Source organism: Falco biarmicus, chromosome 4 (assembly GCF_023638135.1).
Source record: "Falco biarmicus isolate bFalBia1 chromosome 4, bFalBia1.pri, whole genome shotgun sequence".
Classification (NCBI taxonomy): Eukaryota; Metazoa; Chordata; class Aves; order Falconiformes; family Falconidae; genus Falco; species Falco biarmicus.
Genome location: NC_079291.1, coordinates 110,399,660 through 110,421,364, shown reverse-complemented (window position 1 = coordinate 110,421,364; position 21,705 = coordinate 110,399,660). Strand labels below are relative to the sequence as shown.

Sequence of the window (21,705 nt, the reverse complement as noted above, 5' to 3'; positions counted from 1 at the left end):
CTGTACAATGGTCAGATATCACTTGACTTTGGTTTCAAGTAGCATGCAGAAAAAACTGCAGTTAGGGAACTCAAATCTAGGAGAAAAAAGGCAAAATACATAGACAGAATATAGAAGCAGCAAAATTCATTCCAGAATTCAGACAACTTTTTCACTGCAGGAGCAGTATCTGCACAAGTATGGACTACAAAGGAGCATCTTTTGAAACACATGCTGTAATTCATTGGCCTTTCGCAAACAATTGCTCAGATTCACATCCATTATGATCTCTTTTCTATTGTGATATGCAACAGGAATTCTAGCCAAAATAGATGGTAATTTAGGCGATCTCTGAGGTAATAAAGCAGCACACTAAGTCAGCTACAGTTATTAGTGTACACTGCTTAAACATGCTCACCCAAGGGCTGCTTGGAGTTGTCAAGAAGTCTATCCTCTTGATCATGACAATTGCCTTTTCTGACTTTAAAATGTATTAATACATGAGACAGCAACTTAAACAAAATCATTGAAAATTGGCCTAAAAATAATGATAATTATAACAAAGAATACCTCTGGTACAATCAATGAACGTTCAAACACAGAACAACTAAACCTAGGCAAGTGAAGCTGCCTGAATATTTTTTATCTCCCCTTCATTTTTATCCATTATCTTAGTGTAGCTGTGTCAATAATAAAGACCAGGGAAGTTGTTACAGTGGGATTCTCTGATGTGATAGCTATAATAGATAATAAGAAAATGGGATACTGCCTATTTTAAACTTCCAACTAGCAAGATACTTAACAGGATTTATCAGTTTATTTTACCGAATAGGCAATTCAAATGGCTCTGGATGTAAGACAAGCAGAGCAAAGTGAATTAGGGTAAGGAATGGAGAAGCCTACTACCACATGGGGCCAAGCCTTAGTAGAATATTCCAGGTGTGGTTTCCTGTAAAAAATTCCAATGTTTTCCAGTTAATAAACAAGGTCAGAGGACACACGGCTTTAAAAGAACATAAGAAATTTCTTGGAATTTCTTGGACTGAAGTTCTTCTTTGACTAAGGTGTGGCAAGAACAACGGACCTGCTTTGAAAAGGCAGAAAAATACATTCTCAAAATTTTTTCTGTGTCGATGGGGACATCTAGTGGGTAATGACAAGAATTCCGGCCTTCTGCGCCAAATCCTACATATCACGGAAGTTTATTAAAGGAAGGGTGCAATTAGCAAGTGGATCCTGCCATCTAGTACCTGTTTCTTTTGCCATATTATTTTCAGGAAATGTGGCACTCTAAAGGAAACAGTAGTGTAGGTGCACATTTTGGCTTCATTTCACCATCTAAAAGGACTCCATTCTCTGCGAGACTACTTTGTGATAGCATTATAAATGAAAATGACTGAAAGATTCACTGTAAAAATGTATTTCTAATCCTAAGATATTAATATAGAAGCACCATACACACCTCTAAATAGTTCTAGAGGAGGTCGTGAATTCTCCAGATCACTGTATCTTTCCACTGCTGTCAGGGATGCTAGAAGGCCAGCCTCCTGATAGCTGGGATGGCTTAAGTTCCTAAAGATGAGGTGTAAGAATACACTCGAAAGCTTTAGTGCGTACATTCTTCCCTCTACCAGCATGAGAATTAGTTCGCTTGAAAATGCCAAGTTAAGTTGAAATACTATGCATACATAGTCACTTTTGCTTATTCATTAGGTAAAATGACAGAATTACTAATTTTCATCTAATTATTTGTATATTGAAGAATTAGAAGATAAAAAAACAATTAATGTTAACAATGTGTGAGAAATAGCTCATAAAATAGTTTACACTTCTGACACCAAATTTCAAATTATCTTTGAAAATGATCCATACCTGACACCAAAATAAATAATTTCAACATAGTCATCTCACAGTCTAAAATGGAAACATAAAAAAATTAAATGTGAGATGTACACTCTATACATGCACAGACACAGGAGCACATATACCAGGCTACTACAAAATTGCCATTTGAGATCTCAAATAGTTAAAAAGTGTAAGAGTTCCAACTGAAAGAGATGCACATTTGTTTATAGTAATAGTTAAAAACATACTGACATCTGGTAAGTTTTAAAAAGTTTCCATTTTAAAAAATATTTGTATCCCTTATAATTTTTTTCTGTCTACCAAGATACCTTGTCTGGTATGTTTCAACAAAAATATGCCGTAAAAGAAATACACAGCACCCATTGCTATACATTGGCACTGTGTAACTAGAATGAATGCCTATTGTACAATTAAACTGAATGCCTTGAGTAATATCAAATGCGTTCTATTTTGATCAGACATAACTTGGTCTTCAAAAACAACAATCACACCTGGGAGCTGAACTCAAGTCTCCTAATTGGCAATCTAATTTCCTCCTCACTAGGTAACAAACTATCCCTCAACTCAGTTCTTTGAAGGTAACAGCTGTTTCCCTATATCACATCGAAGTACTCATAGGACAGGCACCCACCTATGCCAGGGAAGTTAGTGACAACGCTGGCAGAAGGCTATCAACATGGCAAGTTCAAGCTGATACCTTTTTCAGCGTATTTTGCAGTGTCACACTCTTGCAGCAGTAACAGACATACAGCAAAGGGCTAGATTACTTTTGACAGTATTTTTGTAAATAAATCAATATAATAGTTCTGCCAGGTTCTGCTTGTATTTTGTGGTCTCGCTCTCTGAGAATGTTGTAAAAAAATAATTTAAATTCCTAAATGGAAAGCACTATATAAACCTAAATAAATATTTTTTTATTCAAACTTGTAACAGAATCTAATCTGAACTAAATAGTTCTGAGAAGTTATCTTCTGCAAAACATGCTAAGACCATATTCCCTAGGAATGGAGGAGTTTGAATCTGCTTCAGTTTCATTTTCATCTCCAATTCCAGGATGATTTTCCCTTGCTGCAAGATTTTGCTTGGGGAAATTCAAAGTCCTACCTACAGAAATATGTGCCAAAAACACCCAGGAAATTTGTTCCTTGTTTTTAAAGAGTCTGTTTCATAAGTGATTACTATTCTCATGTGTATCACAGAGACTTCTATTTGCTCATAGGAAGATCTCAAAAGGCAAGTCATACCTGCAACAAGCAATTGACTTCAGCACAAATCTCAGATTAACTTGGTTATAGCCGCTTTCCTTAAGATCCTGGGCACAGAGATATCTTTGACTGAAGCTGCCTCTCCCTCTTACATTGTAAGACTTCGCTGCAGTGTGCTCATATGTTTACACCAGCAGTTTCATGTGTACATCTCAAGTTTATTTCCCAGCTCAGTTAGTCTGTATAAAAAATGATACTCCAAGACTGTAAGCCTACCAGATGAAACTCCCATTTCCCTGAAGCTAAAACCGTTGTGCAGAAATCTAACTCCCAGGGTCTAATTTCTCTTCAGATATGACATGTCTACTTGAGATAATATGAGGATGTGGGCTTATAGAAGAGTCCCTCCACCCTGTATTGGTATTATTTCTCATGGCCAATGTTATGTGCTGACAGCTGTTTCATAAACCCCGTTATGAAACTGAAATTGTTCTAAGACTGCAAATCTAAGCTAGGTTACAGTTGTATGGAGACTCAGTAACAACACTCTAGCTATTTTGACGGGATGTCATCAATGCTCCCTTTATATTTCATGTAAAAAGAGAATTAAAAGACCCAAAAAGTGGTAAAATCAGTTTTTTTCTAGCCTTGGGGAAATAAACTGCAGAACTGAGTAATGAAGGGTTTGACAGAGTACAAGTATTACCAATATTAATAAGTGAGCAGCATGCAGAATGAGGAATTACAGAACTTGACTGGTGTAATGCAGCCAGATTCAAGGTATAGAATCTATAGCAAACTTCCCAAGTTTATTCCAATTTGTTTTATTTGTGAAATTCCTGGAATTTGGCCCACGCTCCCCAGCAAGGTCCTTTATCCAAACATCAGCTCTAAATTTGCATAAGTAGCAGCTCAAAATTTTCCCCTAATGCTGCCTGAACAATTGTCTTTATGTGACCTTACCCACACCTATCTGACTGGTGGCTTTTACTCTGAAGCTTCCTCCCAATTTTCCTGGCCGTTTCTGCAGTATCGTCTGACCCAAAATAGAAGGCAGCTCTGGCAAATTTGTTTTCCCTGGTAGGTAAATGACATGAAGCATCTAAAGAGGTAATGCTTGTTTTGTAGAAAACATACTTTGTTTTGTATTCTAGATCTGCAAAAATCAATATAGAGTCATTAAAAACTTCAGGCTGGAAAGGACTTCTAGATGCCACCTAGTTCAACCTCTGACTTGGAAGGGACTTCTAGACACCATCTAGTCCAACCTCTGGCTTGGAAGGGACTTCTAGACGCCATCTAGTCCAACCTTTGGCTCAAAGAGAGCTAACATCAAAGTTAGATCATGTTGCTCAGAGGCTTGTGCAGTCAAGTCCTGAAGGATGGAGATTACACAAAGTGTCTTTGGGAACCTATTATGGTGCTTAATGAGCCACATTAGGCAATTTTTTCTCAATATATGCATTTGGAATTTTCCTTGTTTTGACATGTGCGCTTTTCCTTCACGCTTTTTGCTGTGCACCTCTGAGAAGAATCTGCCTCCATCCTCTCTGCTTCAGGTTATGTAAGGCTTCCCTTAAGTCCCCTTTAGCTGGGCTCTCTGCAGATGAAGGAAACCCAGCTCTCCACCTTCACGCCATGCGCTCCAGCGCCCAGCTCACCCCAGCAAGCCCCCGGGGCTCCCCTCAGCCCGGCCCCTCTCCCGCTGGGCAGGGCAGGCCGGCGGGGGCACCAGGGCCGCTGCGGGAGGCAGCCCCAACCGGCCCGCGGGCTGCGCTTCCACGCTCAGCTCCGGCAGGGCTGCTCCCCACCGCCGCCGCGATGCGCTGCGCACTCACTACGGCGCTTTTTTACTACGACATCAACACCCCATCGGAACCGGAGCACCCCCGTGCAGCGGCCATCACCACGGTGGAGGAAAAGGCAGGGTTTAGTCCCGTCCTCCTCATTTGTCAGCACCGCCGTTTGCGGCGACATAAGCGTACCTCATCCTCGCCCGTCCGTTCGCACCCCTGTTACACCGGGCGGCCGCCGGGGGGGCGGGCACGGCCCCGCAGGGGCGAGCGGCGGGGCACTGAGGGGGCGCACCCCGGTCTCGCCCCGGCGCCGTGCGGCACTCCCCGCTGAAGGGCGCCGGCGGCTCCCGCCCCAGCCGGGCTCCGTGCGGGGCCGGGCCGCCAGGCAGCGAGGCGGGCTGAGGGCCGGGCTCCGCGCGGGGCCGGGCTGAGGGCCGGTGTGCCCGGCAGCGGGGCGGGCTGAGGGCCGGGCTCCGCGCGGGGCCGGGCTGAGGGCCGGTGTGCCCGGCAGCGGGGCGGGCTGAGGGCCGGGCTCCGCGCGGGGCCGGGCTGAGGGCCGGTGTGCCCGGCAGCGGGGCGGGCTGAGGGCCGGGCTCCGCGCGGGGCCGGGCTGAGGGCCGGTGTGCCCGGCAGCGGGGCGGGCTGAGGGCCGGGCTCCGCGCGGGGCCGGGCTGAGGGCCGGTGTGCCCGGCTGAGGGCCGGTGTGCCCGGCAGCGGGGCGGGCTGAGGGCCGGGCCAGCCCCGCCTCAGGCGCAGCCGGTGACCTACGGCGCGTGCGTGACCCCGCCTCCCCGCCTCCGGTCACGTGGCCGAGGCGGGGTGACGTCACTGCTCCGTGCCAGCAGGCCTTGCCTGAAGTAAAGGGCGGCGGAGCCGGTGAGCGGTCCGTGCGCGTGCCGGTGGCGCTCAGGCGGAGGCGGCTCTGAGGGCGGCCCGCACCCCCACCCCCCACCCCCCCCCGCTCTTCCAGCCCCCGCCGGAGGCCGGTGCGTCCTGGGGCCTCGGGGCGCTGGGGTCGGCTGCCCGTGGGGCTCCCGGCTGGGAGAGCCTGGGGGCGGCCGGGAGCGGGGATTGCAGCCGTGCCTGGGCGGGCGGGGGTCGCCCCGTGGGGTGGGCGCCTCCGGGCCCCCGGCCGGGAGCTTGCGGGGCCCGTCGTGTCCCGGTGCTGAGGGCGGCCTCTCCGGGCCATCAGTGCTACCGGGAACGGGGCAGGCGCTCTGTGCCCCTAAAAAGGGCTTAAAAGCGGGCGCAGCCAAGTAGCAGCTTTTCCGCAAAGGCAGCGGCAGGGAGCGGTTTCCTTTGCCACCTGCATCTAGAGGCCTCCCAGGTACTCAGCTTGGGAACAGGGAATAAAAAGCCTTGTCTGAAAGCTGGAGATCTTAGGGCATTTTATGATTTTGGTTTAAAAGCTGTAACTTCGTGGTAGTTTTAATCATACAGATTGAGTTGGTCAAGGGGAAGACAAATATTAAAAGCCCTGGTATGTTTTACACTTAAAACGTTCCTCCATTAGATCAGTTTGAAGTCTCTTTGTATTGAATAACAAATGTTGGAACCTACAGTAGTGATAACGCATCTATACATTGGATGATCTGTGCTGATTATACCAGTTAAACTTTGTACCATCACAGAACTTAGGAGAGGCTAAAGCACGCTGGCAAATCTTTTCACCTGAAGCACATGGTTATGAGCCCTTTTAAACTTGGGAGTTTATCCTGCTTTTTTCCTCTTTATTTATTGTGTTCTTCTAGTGACTGCTACTACCATTAGAACTGTAGGTGAATTCCTGTATGCAAGTTCTGCAAAATACATACGTTTGATCTTTTAGTTCAGTATTCTAAAATTTGCTGTGTGAATTTACCTTGGCTTACTGATCTTGCTGTAAGAAGGCACGTAAGTGACATTTCCAGAAGCGTCAGTACATCAGAGGTTGTATGTGTTTCTCTGTTTGCTGGGCATAGCATAGTGAGGCTCACTGTTCTTACTCCTTCCGTTTTACTCTTAGGTGCAGCAATAATGAAATTAAGTAGGGTGTTAAAATTCGTTCCTGGTGGATGCTTTTAGGCTGGTATTTTCAGTGGATCTTCCTCAAGTACTGCTGGGTACTGTCATTTGGCTTCTTGGTCGTGTAAAATGTTTGACAGTACACTTTACTGTTGAGTATATTATCAGCTTTTTGAGGTGTGGGGGGAAGGCCCAATGAAAGACCTTGCCTGTTTGAAAAGTTGAAAGAAGACTTGAAGAAAATTGGAAAAGAGTAAACTTTTATTCATGGTAGTACTTGTCTGGAAAGGAAAGTAAAAAAGTAAAACCTTTATGTTGATTATTCTTATTATTTTTTAAAAAATGTTAAATAATACTTTCCAAGCTTCTGAAAAAAAGGAGATGGGGATTTAGTGGTTTAGTATTGACTAGGCAGCTACTGAACCTTTGAATAAAAGTTTTATTACGGAAGCTTTGGCATCAAGTACCATGTAGTCTGACTTGATTCTAACATCTATATGGCAGACAATTGTTTGCCTGTTTTGTGATAAGCTTTCTGTGACATTTAGTGGCAAAAAATTTAAATATATATATAAAAAGATTTAAGGCCTATGTAGTAGTAAAATTGAAATGTTCACTGATATATGTTACTACTTCTACATGTTACAAGCAGAAAAAGAGCTTTATAAAAATGGTCAGAAAATTCCATGCAGTTAATTCTGCTGTTTATAGTTCTAGTACTTGCAAAGTTTCCAGAATCTAACTGATCTTTTTTTTCATGTCAATAAAAAGAGATTTGAGAGGTTGTTCAAGTAAGCTATCAAAGTTCACTGCCACACATTCAAGCTGCTGTTAATTTTTTTAAGAAAAATTAAAAAAAAAAAAAAGAGGGGAGGAGGAGATAACAAAATGGCGTATTTGCAATATGCCAGTTAGAGCAAGATATCATGACAGAACTGAAGCATTTAGCTTTCACCATGAAAAATGTGGAAAACCTCAAACCTATACCCCAAAAACCACATTCCACGGCTTACCAGCAAGTAAGGAAAGCATTTACAGTAGAAGGAGGTAAGCTCTAAAAACTGAATGTTGAAGACATAGCTAGATTACACTGAAGACTTTGTTTAAGGAAGTATCATGTAAAGAAGAGCATAACTGTGTCTTTCAGAGAAGACTCTTTGGCAGTTATTAAGAAATCAAAGCCACCTCTCATTCCCTTCCCCCTGTTCTAAAAAGCATGAAAGAAAAGGATGTAAGCTCGGTTTCTGTTGCACAAGTGACTTCACAGGACAATATACTTGGAACTGTTCAATTTGATCCGAGCTACAGTACAGCAGAACTGTAGTGCATCTATTTATATTGGTGTCCGATAATACAGCTATGATGGGAACCTCATTTTGACTTTCCTATATGTAAAATCCTACTATTGATCCATGTGTAAAGGTGACGGGGCTTTGTGAAGGATCAGCAGCAAAAGGCAATCACATGGGATGATGCTGTGCAAACTAAAAAAATTTAGTCTTTAAAAATTAGTTGAAGGAATCATCTGTAGATCGTTTGAGTTGATATGGTTGATCTGATAAGTGTTGTGAACAAAACCTAAATTTATAGCTGTTGATCTTCCTTCTGGACTCAGAAAACAGCAGGTGCTAGCTTGGTAGATGGATGTGTTGTGGTAAATAGATAGGAGCATATGTTCATATCTTTGTGAGTAGTTTTAAAACTAATATTTTAAAATTTATATTTAAATATATAAGAAAAACTTGTTTGCAACATCTATGTTTATCTTAGCTAGATAGTCAGTGACAGAAGGACCTTCCTGCCCCACATGTATATTTGAATACTCTGTCATGGACTGTGTCTCTGAAACTTGCATCTTCATATGTATAGGTATAGACATGGAGACAATTACTAAAAGTAAATAAAGGAGGTTCCGAGGGCAAGATTTTTATTTGATGAGTTTTCAAGGAAATAGGCAGACTGAGCTGAATCGCCTGACAGTGAATGCTCCTGCTAACATGAGCAAAGGGACTGTTACGTCTAGTTGAAGCAAAGGCTTACAATAGCGCGGTTCAGATGTTTCACTCCTCATTCTGGGGTAGCATCTAAAATTCTGAAATTTGTAAATGTTGTGAATAGAAGACTGTGTGCTTACAGGAATACCATTCAGCAAATGTGAACTAGTGATTTGGGTTATGTAAAAAAATAAATATATGCTCCCCATATGCAACGACCTTTAGGAGGGAAGAGCTGTAAGGAAATGTGGCTTGTACATCACATTGGCTTCCTCGTGGCTAGTGCAACTTTTAAGGAAGTTCTGGGTTTTGTTTCCAGCTTGGCCCTTTACTGTCTGCAAGACTTTTCTTGGCTTTAGTTTACTTTTGCTATCTTTACTTGTTAATTTGTAAATGTGTTCAACTAAATAAGTGTTCAGCTCTCACCGCAGGCTGACAGTAAAGACCTGGCTAAATGAAATGTTAGCTTGGATTTTAAATGCTATCAGAACTTAAATAGTACTAATAGGTTTGTAGATGGATAGATAGAGATAGCAGAAGGAATGCAGATACAGTGTGTTATCATTTTGTTACGTTTATCTGTGGCAGTGCAATACAAGATACAACTCAGAAGTACATGGTTCAGATGTAGTATCCTAAGTAACAGGAGAAATTGTGGAATGGCTGTCAGGAAATCAAATCCTTCTAGGCAGCTTGGCCAAACAGAACGTATACTTGCCTTTCATAATTTCACATACAAGAAATTGGAAGGATATTGCTTAGACTAAAAGGACTTCTGATTTTAAAAATTGGAGTTGCTTAGACATTCAGAGGATTAAGGCTTTCTGCACTTCAACCCAACAAAATGTATTAAACCCAAGCTTTGAGTAGTCATGAGCAATACGGTCAATTGAGTATATACTTATCAGGTGTATCTGCTTTTACAGAATTCTGTTTAACAGCAATCATTAACTGAAATCATGGCAACTGCTAGTAGTGAGGTGCAGCATCCTGTAGATCCTGGAATTTCAAAGCTGCAGTTTGTTCCCTTCAGTAGTGCCTTGGATGCAGGATTCTGGCACGAACTAACCCAGAAGAAACTCAATGAGTACCAGTTGGATGAGACCCCAAAAGTTATCAAAGGATACTACTACAATGGTAGGTAGAAACTGAACATCTTGCTTAGTAATTTGGGTTTCTCCTGTCAATGCCTCGAAGTATTTGTGTAACATATTTTAGGTGTTTTGCTGAAACATTAGAAAACACGGGCGGGTGAGTTGTGGATTCTGGTGTGCCTGTGGGTAATTTATGATTTATATAGATTAAGTTCCCTCTTTTTGTTAACATATTTCCATTTAAAAGAAGCATGTTGCTGCTTTTTGTCCAGGTGATCCTTTGGGTTTGCCAGCTCGCTTGACATTGGAGTTTAGTGCCTTTGATACGTAAGTACATACCATGGTTTACCTCAGATTGTATGTGAAGATGCTTTCTTTGCATAACAGTAATGGTTTGCTATATAATATTACTTGGAGAAATTCTACGTGAAAATAAATACATGTTTTCATGAACTTTAAAACAGTGGCGAGACTGCTTTGAGTTGCAAATATAAACTTCCTGTGTCTGAAGTTGTGTATTCTCCTGAAGGGCCAAGTTTAAAATATGCTGATAAGTCTTAAATTCACTCACTGTATGAATAAAAATTTATATAAAATACCACTTTTTTCCCCCATTTTTTTCAGCTCTTCTGCATAAGAAAGGATATTTCAGTCATCTAACTTCATTTTTTTCCTTAGATCTTTATTTACTGAGAATTTGTCATTACAGTTAGGATTTTAGAATAGCTTTTACAATCCTTAGTTGTTAAATTGTAATGTCTTCTAAAGTATTTAACTTTATGACTGGATTTTTTTGATTTTGCTTTTAGCCCCAAAGTGAAAGGTAAACTAAAGCTGCTCAGTGTGCACAGCATAAATGAGCTTTCATTTTCAACATGGTTTTAATTTACAGCAAATGTCGAAGTCAGGAACAGATGTCTTTGTAGTTAGTGTCTTGTTTGTTTTAAATTGGTGGATTATGAAGTTGTAGATCACATAAGTGACTTTCTCTGCTTTGCAGGGTGAGGATGTTAGGAACCTAGTGAGGCTTTGTGCATTTTGAGATAATTTCTTAGGAGGTACTATTCCATTGATTATTATGGAAGAACTTTTAGGTACAATACTGAAAACATATTCAGCAAAGTGTAATTGGAAGAAAGCTGTGACTTTGGGAACAAGAATTTCAGATTAGGGAGAAATGGATGGTACCATGGTATTTAGCTCTCAAATTTTGTGACAAAAATAAAATTATGAAAGGTCCATTTATGTAGTGTTTAGTTATTCCTTCTACGGTAGTAATTTTCTGTACTTTAGGTAGTCAGTTTGGATGATCATGAGGAGTTCCCTTTTGCCTAAAAATTTTTGGAAACTACATCATATGTATTTATTATGTAACAAACATTTTCTGCATCTCAGCTTTAGTAGTGGTCAAAAACATACCAGTTTGGGAGAATGATGTTAAAGGAGTCAGTGAAATCAGTCTGGTCTATAAATTAAGGGAATATTCTATTTTTTTAACTTAATTTACATTCAGAAGGAGGAAAAATACATACTGTGTTTGCAAACAGCAGCTTCTCCAGCTGGTGATGTTACAAACTAGAAAAGCTACTCAATCTTTTGTCTGGTTTAGACTTCCTTTGGGATTTTTTTAAACATAAAATTTTAACTGAATAACTCTTTATGTGAATAAAATACTGACATCTAAAATTAAGTCTTAATAATTTTTTCTTAGTGAAAATCACATTTGTCATGGATAATATATATTTGAACAGAATTTTAAGTCTTTGATCTGTGATTTAATGCTGTCTTGCTTAGAGATAATACGGATGCTTGATATATTTTTGAAGTCATAATGTAGATATGTATTTGCTTGAGTTATTATACCAATCCATATTCAATAAAGCACTATGATCATAAAAATGTTTTTATTAGAACTGTAGTTAACTTTTGTTACTGTGCCTCATCATTTGACGGTTGCAGGGCAGCCTTACACCAGAGGATAGCTACTGCTGCTACTGCTACTACTGCTGATCATGTTAAAGGCATTAGTATCCAGTTCCCAGAGGTTTCTTTCTTTTATTCAGGAATGCTTCAGTACCAGCGCGATGCTGTCCTGTTTTTGGAACATTGTATAATACCAACACTTTAGAGACTTTCAGATCTTGTGATAAGAGGTCACTTCTGGAAAAAGAAGCAAATGAGGTAACCTTAAAAATCAATTCAACTGGTAGAAAGGATTTGGAAATAACCAGTGAAGTGCTTTACAGTTTCTGCCCCAAATATGGGAGATACTGTCCATACTTTCCCATATAGTAGCCTCAGGATTTAACTTATTCTGGAAGAAATAGTTTGACATTTGCTTTTTACTGTTCTTTACGAGAAATTAGGCAGTAGCTAATTGTACTTGGAGGACTTAATTCAGTGTTCTACTAGGCTGCATTTTAAGCTTAACAGTACTAATGGAACTACCAGAGACTTGAATTCTGTAGAGCACATTTTTAAAATTTGTCTTGACATCCAGAAACCAGCAAGTACGTGGTTTAAAATCTAAAGATCGCTGTGATACATCTGTGTGACAAAGTGATGGGGAAGCTCCAGAACAGCAAGAAGACATAAAGCAAGAAAAAGGTGGCTGTAAAAGGAAGGGGCTAGTCTGCTTGCACTGTAATTAACTAAATTAAATGTCATGGCTTGATGAGAAGTAAAAGTCAAACTAAGGCAACCTTTTACTTTCTGAGACACTTCACTTTGACCAGTCCTTGATTCCTTTGATTAGATTGATTGTCTGTCTGCTGGCCTTGAGTAGCAAAGTTTTCATGCATAGCTTCACTCAAGGCTATGAATTTTTTCTGTTCCTGTGGCCTAGTAATTCCCTGCCAGTGGTAGGTACAATGCAGTGTCTATCTTTAGGGAAGATCAGAATGCTTTATTTGCTAGTGTGTGTGTTTGTTTGTTTGTTTGTTTTAAGACAAAGATGGAATGGGTCTGCCTTGTACAAGTATTACAGCTTCTTGTCTCACTGACTTGCAGTGTACTGCCTTCTTTCAAGTCTCCATTTTTTTTGGTCAGATTTCCCAGTAGCTTATTCGCATACCTAGTATCTATAGAGCCCCATGAATTGGAAAGATAAGAATATGGTAAAGGGCTATATTAATATCACAGTATGTTCTATATTGCGCTAGTGTTAATGGTTCGTATACATGAAGGACTGGTCCTGATAAGGTTTGTTTTGTTCCATTTGATACTCTGTGCTTGATCCATGGATTAATGCTCCTCTTGTTCCATAATTTTTGTTAAGAGTGCATGCCTGAGTATTACCTTTAGAATCCTTTCAGTATAGATAAATAGCATAGATGAGATCAGTTAGGAAAAGATCACAGTGTATTACTGAGAGCGTTAATTTCAGTATTTTAAGTGGAGCTGGAAGAATTAAAGATTTCTGTAGCTGTTCTCATGCTACTTTAGTGTTTTATTTCTCTGTCTTTTCTCTTGCTTCTTGTCCCCGTGATCAATGACAGATATGGGAATCAATAAAATCTGGAGCTGCTCTTGAAAACCCTATGCTCTTGAACAGGTTTCTGCTGCTGACATTCGCAGTGAGTAATGATAATATGTCTCATACTTAGAGCATTGAAATTGAATTGGTAAAGTTTCTTTTTTAGGAGAAATGTTGTATTAGTATTAGCATATTACTATTACCAGGATTGTTCTCGGATGACTTTAAAAATTTGAAAACATTTTAAAAAACCTAATAAGACATTCTGTACAGATATCAAATATTTTAGGATGTATTCGTTAAAAAATGCTGGTGCCATCATGTAGTCTTTTCTAGAAACGTGTAAGATTATCTGACAGCCTTGTAGATATTAGTTAAAAGTGGAGCAATTGTTTCACGTTTAACAAATTGGAAGTTTTAATAAATAATGCTCCAACTAACAAAACCTGAAGTATTGTACATACATTATCTGTTTAAATCTTAAATGAAAACATATACAAAGGGAAGTCTTAGAGTTTCTTAAATCATGACACAGTGCCTTGTGAAGAGAACTATGGTTAGCATCATCAACCATTAATTTTGAATAGTATTCCAAACCACAATTTACTTTGATTTGTATCTTTATTATCTAATTTTACAAATATTTTTTTTATAGGATTTAAAAAAATACCATTTCTATTACTGGTTTTGCTACCCTGCTCTCTGTTTCCCTGATGGAATACATATAATTCAGAAACCAGTGTGTCTTGGTGACAGATTCCCATCACATCAGGTATTCAAAATACTAAATGTTATGAAATCTGTAACACTAAGCAGTTTTGTGGACTGTAAAACAATTTAGCATGTACTGAATTCATTTGTGAATCTGACTTCTTTTAAAATCTTCACTTTTCTTACTTCCATGTGGATTTTTTGTATACCTTTTTTTATTATTATATAAAATCTCTCAGCTTAACATTAGTACAGCTTTATTCATTTAGATGCAGATGGGCAAACGGTTGTTGAACAGGGAGTTATGTTCATTTTAATTTTTATATACAGCTTGTTGAATATATAGCTACATTTTTGAAACGCATTATATTTTTAAGAAACTTTTTTAAAGGGCTACCCTCTGGGAGAGCTAAGTCATTAGTAATTACAAAGTTGTTAATAAAAATGCATGATTGGACAATAAAAATAAGTGGATGAGGAAGGGTGTGTTTTTAGGAGAAAAGTTAACACTTTTTTTGTAATTTATTTCATATTACAATGCAAAAGGATGAAAAGAACTTATTTGCCCTCGTGTGCCTTCTTGCTTTGACAAAAGTTAATGCAAAACTTTGAATGGCTTCTTAATGGCATAATAATCAGGGAGAAATGCTTAGTTTCCTTCTTCTCAGAAGACCCTCATTAGTTCTGTGGTAATAAATAGTGTAAAAATACCTGTCATGATCTAAAGACAGTGTTTAACTGAACACTGAAAATCCATGTAATGGAATAAATTGAATGGGACTCTGTTGACACTTTCTCTAAAAAAAGAGGGACAGATTTACTTTCTTATAAAGCTACTGTGACTATCAAATGAGATTTTTATCTGGCTTTAATTTTTACGGGTAGATCAGTTTGCGGCAATGATAATGATGCTTCTGTTTAAGTTTGCATTGACAAATGGTGGTTTAGCAACTTAATTTTTGGGTTCAGTTACTGTGGTCATTGTGGTCTTTAAATCTTCTGAATGTGCTGTATTCCAAGACTGGATGGGCTAGCCTTCCCAGATGCTAAAAACACTTTCTGTGGTTCTGTATAAGATTGTTAAAACTGTTGGTTACAGTTATCTTCTTGCTTTTAGATTCAGGCGCTTCAGAAAGCATATGATGAACTTTGCCAGAAAGAGGGGGTTACAGCCTTGCCTTATTTTTTAATCAAGTATCATGACAATTCTGTTGTGATATCTCTACTGAAAAAGTGGGATGATTTCTTCCAAGACCAAGAGGGAAAGGTAATGAGAATTTTATGTCTTTTTATAGCCTACAAATGTTTAATTTACAAATGGTTTGAAAAATGCCTATAATACTGAGCTGGGCACAAAGGTTGGCTGATGAATAGACTAGGTGAGTAGCTGAAGACCAGCAGCTTGGATCGACTTTTGTGTTAAGTGTCTTTAGTTATTACATAAAAGCCTAATTACATCAGATTAATGGTCAGATTGAAAACAAAATTATTTGTGCTTTGTCTGCTTCATTATCAAAATGGAAAGAGCAGAAGTTTATGAGTTTGCATAGTGATTAAAGTTTTCCAACCACTTTACCTACAGTGATACAATAATGCAAAACATTTATTGTTTGTGGACTAAAACCTGGTACTCGTATTTTATGTATTTGTTGGTTGTGGTAACAATAATCAGGGAACACTGTATGTGAGTTTTCAACTTTTCATTGTGTGTTTTACCTCACGTACACGTTAAAACTTGAGAGCTTTGGATAAAAATAGCTGGGAATCTGTATATGATGAATGTTCAAGGTAGTGCTTTGTAATTTGAAAGATTGATGGATTGTGCACCAGAAGAGGCTGGGGTACTTTTTCTGTTAAATGCAGACACCATGCATGTCCTTTGAGTGTGAGGTGAGTACTATCCATTGCTATCAGTTAGGGAAGAAATACAGTGATACATGAAGCAGATGTCATCACAGCAAGAGTTGACTGGCTTGGTTGGCTTGTGTTTATGTACATTGAGTTCTGTTTAGGATCATGTTGCTCAGCTGGTGACATTTGCTAGGCCTTTCTGAATGCTTTACTGTCTATTTTTGGTGAACTTCAAACTTTTTAATCTTTCATGTCATTGAAGTGTTAGAAAATAAAACTGAGTTATGGTGAAGAGCTAGTAAGTGCAAAAATGTTTGTTTTTTTTTAAGGAGGCGTTGTAACACTTTATAAAAGTAATTTAGTTCTCTTTTACAGTACTCAGTCTTCAATTATTTTTTTGGTTTTCCAAATCTGTTTTTCTGAAATGAAGACCTAGGTCCACAGTTCTTAGTAAAACAAGAATGTAAAGGTTGAGATTTTAAATGGTAGTGTAACTACAGTAATGGGCCACAGATAAGATTGTACTTAATTATATGGGGATGTTGTCAATATGAGAGAAATCTGCAATCATCTGGAATATATTTCTTCATTAACATTCACTTTGGAGGGAAACACTACAATTTTAGATCTGTCGGATAAGATTTATTGCATCAATACTGCCTGTAGAGTTTGTTTGTATTTAAGTAAGCCAGCTGAACTTGCTCCCCTGGAAGTAAAATATGTTTTTTCTGTTGCTGAGTGAATTTTCTGCTAGTTTATGAAACTGAATCAACTTACTGAGGGGTCTTATGCCTGCTTGAGTCAGCAGTTGCAAAACAGCAGCAGTGTATGCCTGGGAGGAGGGATGGGGAGTGGGCCGCTGTTTCTTCTATTTGCATCCATTAGATTGGCTCATTTGCATTTCAGACTGTTCTAGGGACACCTCACAGATGTGGCAGAGTTGTGACCAGACACTCTAGGCCCATCTATAGGCAAAGAAGCAGGAGGGAAGAGCTCTGTAGATGTGAGAGATACAGGTATCGCTAGTGATGGCTGAGTTCAGACTTTCAGCGTATCTAAAGGCAGGCAGTGGCACCTTTCTAATATCTGGATGTTTTGGTTCTGCATTGATTGTGAAGTAAACTCCTAGTTTAGATGCCTCAATTATGAGTATGGTATTACATTGGTTGAACAAGAGACAGAACGTCCAGTTCCTTTATTTAGGTCCCATTTTAAAGGTTGGCTTTACAAGGGATTATGCTGTTTTTTCCTTTGACTTGACATCTTGCTGGCCTGTCCCCTTTCACTTTTTGATCATCCCGAAAATCAATACAGAATTTTTTTTTGAGAGCAAGTCTTCAGGTTTTGGGCTTCTCCCATAATAGTGTGCTTAAGGAAGGTAATGAAGGTGCACATACTGTAGTGAAAAGTAAATGTCCATAAAGAAGCTAAACTGAACAAATCTCACAGCTGTGGCAGGTGCTTGACTGAAATCTCATGTGTCCATGTGTTAAACATTTGTAAATATGTAAAATGTGTGAGTAGGCCTTCTGTGTCCAGGAGTTTCAAGTTAAAAATGCCAGATAACTTTTACTGTGAACTGAATATCTGTATGGATAGATGACTTATTTAGAGCAATTTTATTTGCAGGTGACAGTTGGAGTTTATGATCCATGTAATTTATCCCACAATCCAGGATGGCCACTGAGAAATTTCCTGATCCTGGCAGCCCACAAATGGTATCTATTTTATTCTTTCCCACAAAGATTATGTATTGGTTGATATCAAATTAGGCATTTTTTTCCCCCCATGGCACTTTTCTGCCATCAGTCACCTGAGATGTAACTTTTAACTTTGACATGACTCACTTTTAGTGTTTCTGATTTTGTATATTATTTTGGTTTTTACTTATGTCAGTCACAAGTTCCTATTATTCCTGATCCCCACATGAAGGCATGTACCTGGAAATACATGCTTCAGACCCTGCCAATACCCTCTAGCTGTTTCAGATCTTGTTTAAAGTATTCTATGATATTATATAATAGTGCCAAGTAATAGTAGACCGAAATTTTGAAAACCAAATACTCTTAGGTTTTCTTGTAGTGTACCTCCTTGAATTTTTAGTTGAGTAGAAGTTGGGAAGACAGGACATAGTTTTACACTTAGTATTTGGCAAAAAAGTGTCTATTAAAATACCAAATAAATTTGAGTTGCTGTAACAAAATTGTAATTAATTTCCATTTTCATAGTTTTGGCATTAACATTTTTATTACAAAGGAAAGAGCAGGGAGAAGAAATGCTCAGTTAGATGTGGCATTTTCTGGGCTGCTAGCTGAACTGTAGCATAGAAGGATGTGTAAGTGCCCAGAGAGCTTTACACATTCTGGGATTCAGAGGTTTTTAGGCACTGAAGTTCTAATTGTTTGATTTGGAGATTTGAATCATAAGGAGGAAAAATGATACTATATTGCGAACTAGGAGGGTCTTGCTTTTGCTGTGGCAAAGTACATCATGTCACTGCACGTGTGCTCTAGTGTTTTCCTGCTTTTTATTCCTCAGTTACACAGTTTGTCCAGCAGCATTGTGTAAATGAGAGAAGACAGGCTGACAGTGTCACTTCTTTATTGTTTCACAACAAACTAGTCATATTCACATACTAAGCAATTGTTTTTATTTATACATGATTATAACAACAGTGTTCCAGTACTAATAGAAAAAGCCTTATTCAGAATCTGCCGGAGACTAAACCTGTGTGAAACAGTGTTTAAAAGCAGTCCCTTTCCTATTAAAGAAGTTGCATGTCCCTGTCTTTATCTTTTTTTAATTGGCAGGGGCAGCATCCTCCAGTCAGTTGAAGTGCTCTGCTTCAGAGATAGGACCATGCAAGGGGTGAGAGACATAACACACAGCATTATCTTTGAAATAAAACTTCCACAGAGAACCCTTGGCCCAGGTAATCCATTTTAAAAAACCGAAAAAAATCCTTTCCCATTTTTTTCCCTCTCCTCAATCGGTGTGAAGATGGGAAAAAAATTAATAATACTAAATCATTGCTTATGCTAAGTTATCTCAAATGCATTTTAAATTGTTTGAATTTCTGTTAAATGTCTATAAAGCAAATGGTTCCTTCTTCAAAAAAGAAAAAAGAGACCATATTTTATTTTTTTTCTCTTTATATTCTGTTTCTGATTTAAAAAAGAAGAGTCCTAGTGTCATACAAAATACAAAAGCCAGGCAATTAACCTCTTTTTTTTTCTTGTTAAATTTGTATGCAGGCCCTCAGCTAGAAAAAATGCATATGATAGTGAATTTATATGATGCAAACTTCCCTGTATATTTCTAAAATGATACAAGTCTGCTACAGAGTGGGAATTGTTTCTTCAATCCCATAGTGAGGTAGGCAGATGTATGTCCAAGCAATAAACTTGTAACATTAGAACATAATCTTAAATTCTGTCTACAGGACAGTATCACAAAATTTCTGTTTCATCCAAGAAGTTCTGAATACTTTGGTTATTTTATATATATATATATACACATATATATATAAAAATATAGTTATTATATAATTAGGATATATAATTCTTTACTGAATTTATAGATGGGGTCTAGGGAACGTGAAAAGATGGTTGAACTTTCAAAATATACTGAGTTCTGAATTACGGATTTACTGAGTCTGAACCTACCGGTCTGACATTAAAGATCTGGAGGCTTGATGAGGCTTGCCATCTCTGTCCTAAATTTGAAGCAAGCTGAACAGACAAAAGCAACACATCAAACACCTGAGAGTAAAGGACTTCTCCAAGAAGCAGTGCTTTCAGTTGATGTAAACCAGCAAAATTTGTATAGCAACTTACACTAGGTTGTTAAGATGCAGATTATTTAAGTATAGGTTTTTAATTTGTTTGTTTTTTTCCAAGAAGGTTAAATCCAACAAAATTTCATTATTCTATCCTGTGATATTAAGGCTTTCATTCTTTCTTTCTTTCTGCCTTCCTGTGTTTTTTTTTTCATGTCAAACAGGTTGTCCCAAAGCTGTTGGATGGGAGAAAAACCCAAAGGGAGCCATAGGTCCAAGGATGGTGAATCTCAGTGAATGCATGGATCCAAAAAGGTTTGTTTATTATCTTTTCAGTTTCTATGGTTTTCTTTACTTGGGCTTAAGGCGTAACAAGTTGAAGTGTGAAGTTCAAGGACTATCTGTCTCTGTTAGGTAACAATATGCAGTAACATATACTGTGCATTGTTTGGATTGTCATATTGGAGGTAAGGTCTTTAATAGAGTGAGTGCACTGCCTGCAGCAGAAATGTTTGCAGTTTTTGACTCTAGCTTAAAATTTCAAATGCATTATATTTAAAAAGGAGTGGAATGTAGCTCATAGTGTTACAGGCCTGTGGTTTTCATAGAATTCTATAACTTGCAGGTTATTAAATAATGAAAATAAGCATGGAGGAAAGTTCAGCCTTTTGGAACTGTTACGAGTGTGACAGGAAAGAGCTCAGGAAACATCACCTTAGTGATTTTTATCATTCTGTACATCATGTATGGGCAATGGATTGAAAACAGCCTCATTGCAGAGCCTGTTGGCTCATCTGCTTTCACGGACTACATGTGTGTTCTTGACTTTGAAACACTGTGGGAGTGTGTTGATCTAATGATTTAGATTAACATTTTACTTACCAAGCTAAGCCATTTTCATCTTGCAGTTGTGGCAATTCACAGTATGTTCATAAGATGTTAGAGAAGGTTCATTTGAGAGTTCTTAATTCTTTAAGCAAATGCTGTAAGTAAACTTGACCTTTACTTGTATGCATGCTCACTTCTGTTAATTCCCACAGAGACTGTTGGTAATATGCCAACCTTGGCAACTGCCATCTTAAATCCTCATTGAACAAAAAATTTACTGGATACTGCAAAAGTTTATGGTGTATAAGGGAATGAAACTGTCAGGAATCTGAGAACTGTGATGATCTGACATGATGGGAGTTTTAACACCCTCTGTTCTGACAAATACAAAGATCTGACACTAGGTTGAGCATGGATTTCCTACCTCATTTTCTTTCTAAAACTTTCAAAAAGAACTAACCATGTTTTTTAGGGGGCAAGTGTAATATTTCATGTTAAGGACAGATGTAACTGAATACAGGAAACCAGTTAATTTTAAAAAAGAACAAAAGGTTATGGACAGATAGTCTCTGTCTTATCATTCAGCATCTTGGCTGAGATGCTGTTTTTGTTTTCATGCTTGCATCATTTTGTTACTAAAATTTTAATTTTGGATTGTCACCTTTTTCAGAAGTCCTTAGAGACTTTTTCCAATTCGTAAGGAAATAAGTGGCTTTAGTAGATTTTATACCAAGTCCAGAGTGGCTAACTGACACCTTTTCTGTATATCCTAGCTTTTGAAAGAGAACACTTTCCTGCCAGAATTTCATGGTTAATAACCATGTTGTCAAATGTCTACAAACTTCTCTTTTTATTCTTGTTTCAATAGTGAATTGCTCTTTTGTTTTTGAGCAGTGCAGTCGGCTTTTATAAGAATGTTGATTAGCAGTGTTCAGCCAACACATTGGTTATAAGAGGAGGTTCCAAGGAGTGTCAGGAACTGTGTGTGTATTTATATAGAATGACTTTTGGCATCTGCTGTTTGCCTGTTTTTTCTGTGTGTCTGATTGGCAGATTGTTTAAAATTTTATGGTTAGGACCCATAAGAGCATACCGTATGTGTCACAAGCAAACAAGCAACCTAA

At 38.7% G+C, this 21,705-nt stretch overlaps 1 protein-coding gene across 7 annotated transcripts in view; it reads left to right on the top strand.

Moving 5' to 3' along the window:
- The first annotated feature begins 5,636 nt into the window (after window positions 1-5,636).
- The window catches only part of ATG7 (autophagy related 7), a 122,542-nt gene continuing 106,473 nt past the window's right edge, over window positions 5,637-21,705 (top strand). For 4 of the 7 annotated variants that reach the window (XR_008821421.1, XR_008821420.1, XR_008821419.1 and 1 more), the window contains exons 1-10: window positions 5,919-6,173; window positions 9,771-9,981; window positions 10,211-10,265; window positions 12,002-12,119; window positions 13,436-13,513; window positions 14,069-14,185; window positions 15,242-15,391; window positions 17,605-17,693; window positions 18,786-18,907; window positions 19,978-20,068. Coding sequence is in view for 4 of the 7 variants with exons in the window: in XM_056335743.1 (XP_056191718.1) it covers window positions 9,804-9,981; window positions 10,211-10,265; window positions 12,002-12,119; window positions 13,436-13,513; window positions 14,069-14,185; window positions 15,242-15,391; window positions 17,605-17,693; window positions 18,786-18,907; window positions 19,978-20,068 (998 nt within the window). In the remaining 3 variants the exon portion in view is untranslated. Of the gene's footprint in view, window positions 5,723-5,916; window positions 6,174-9,770; window positions 9,982-10,210; window positions 10,266-12,001; window positions 12,120-13,435; window positions 13,514-14,068; window positions 14,186-15,241; window positions 15,392-17,604; window positions 17,694-18,785; window positions 18,908-19,977; window positions 20,069-21,705 lie in introns of those variants that run through there. The other 3 variants (XM_056335746.1, XM_056335747.1, XM_056335744.1) reach the window with 2 other exon arrangements.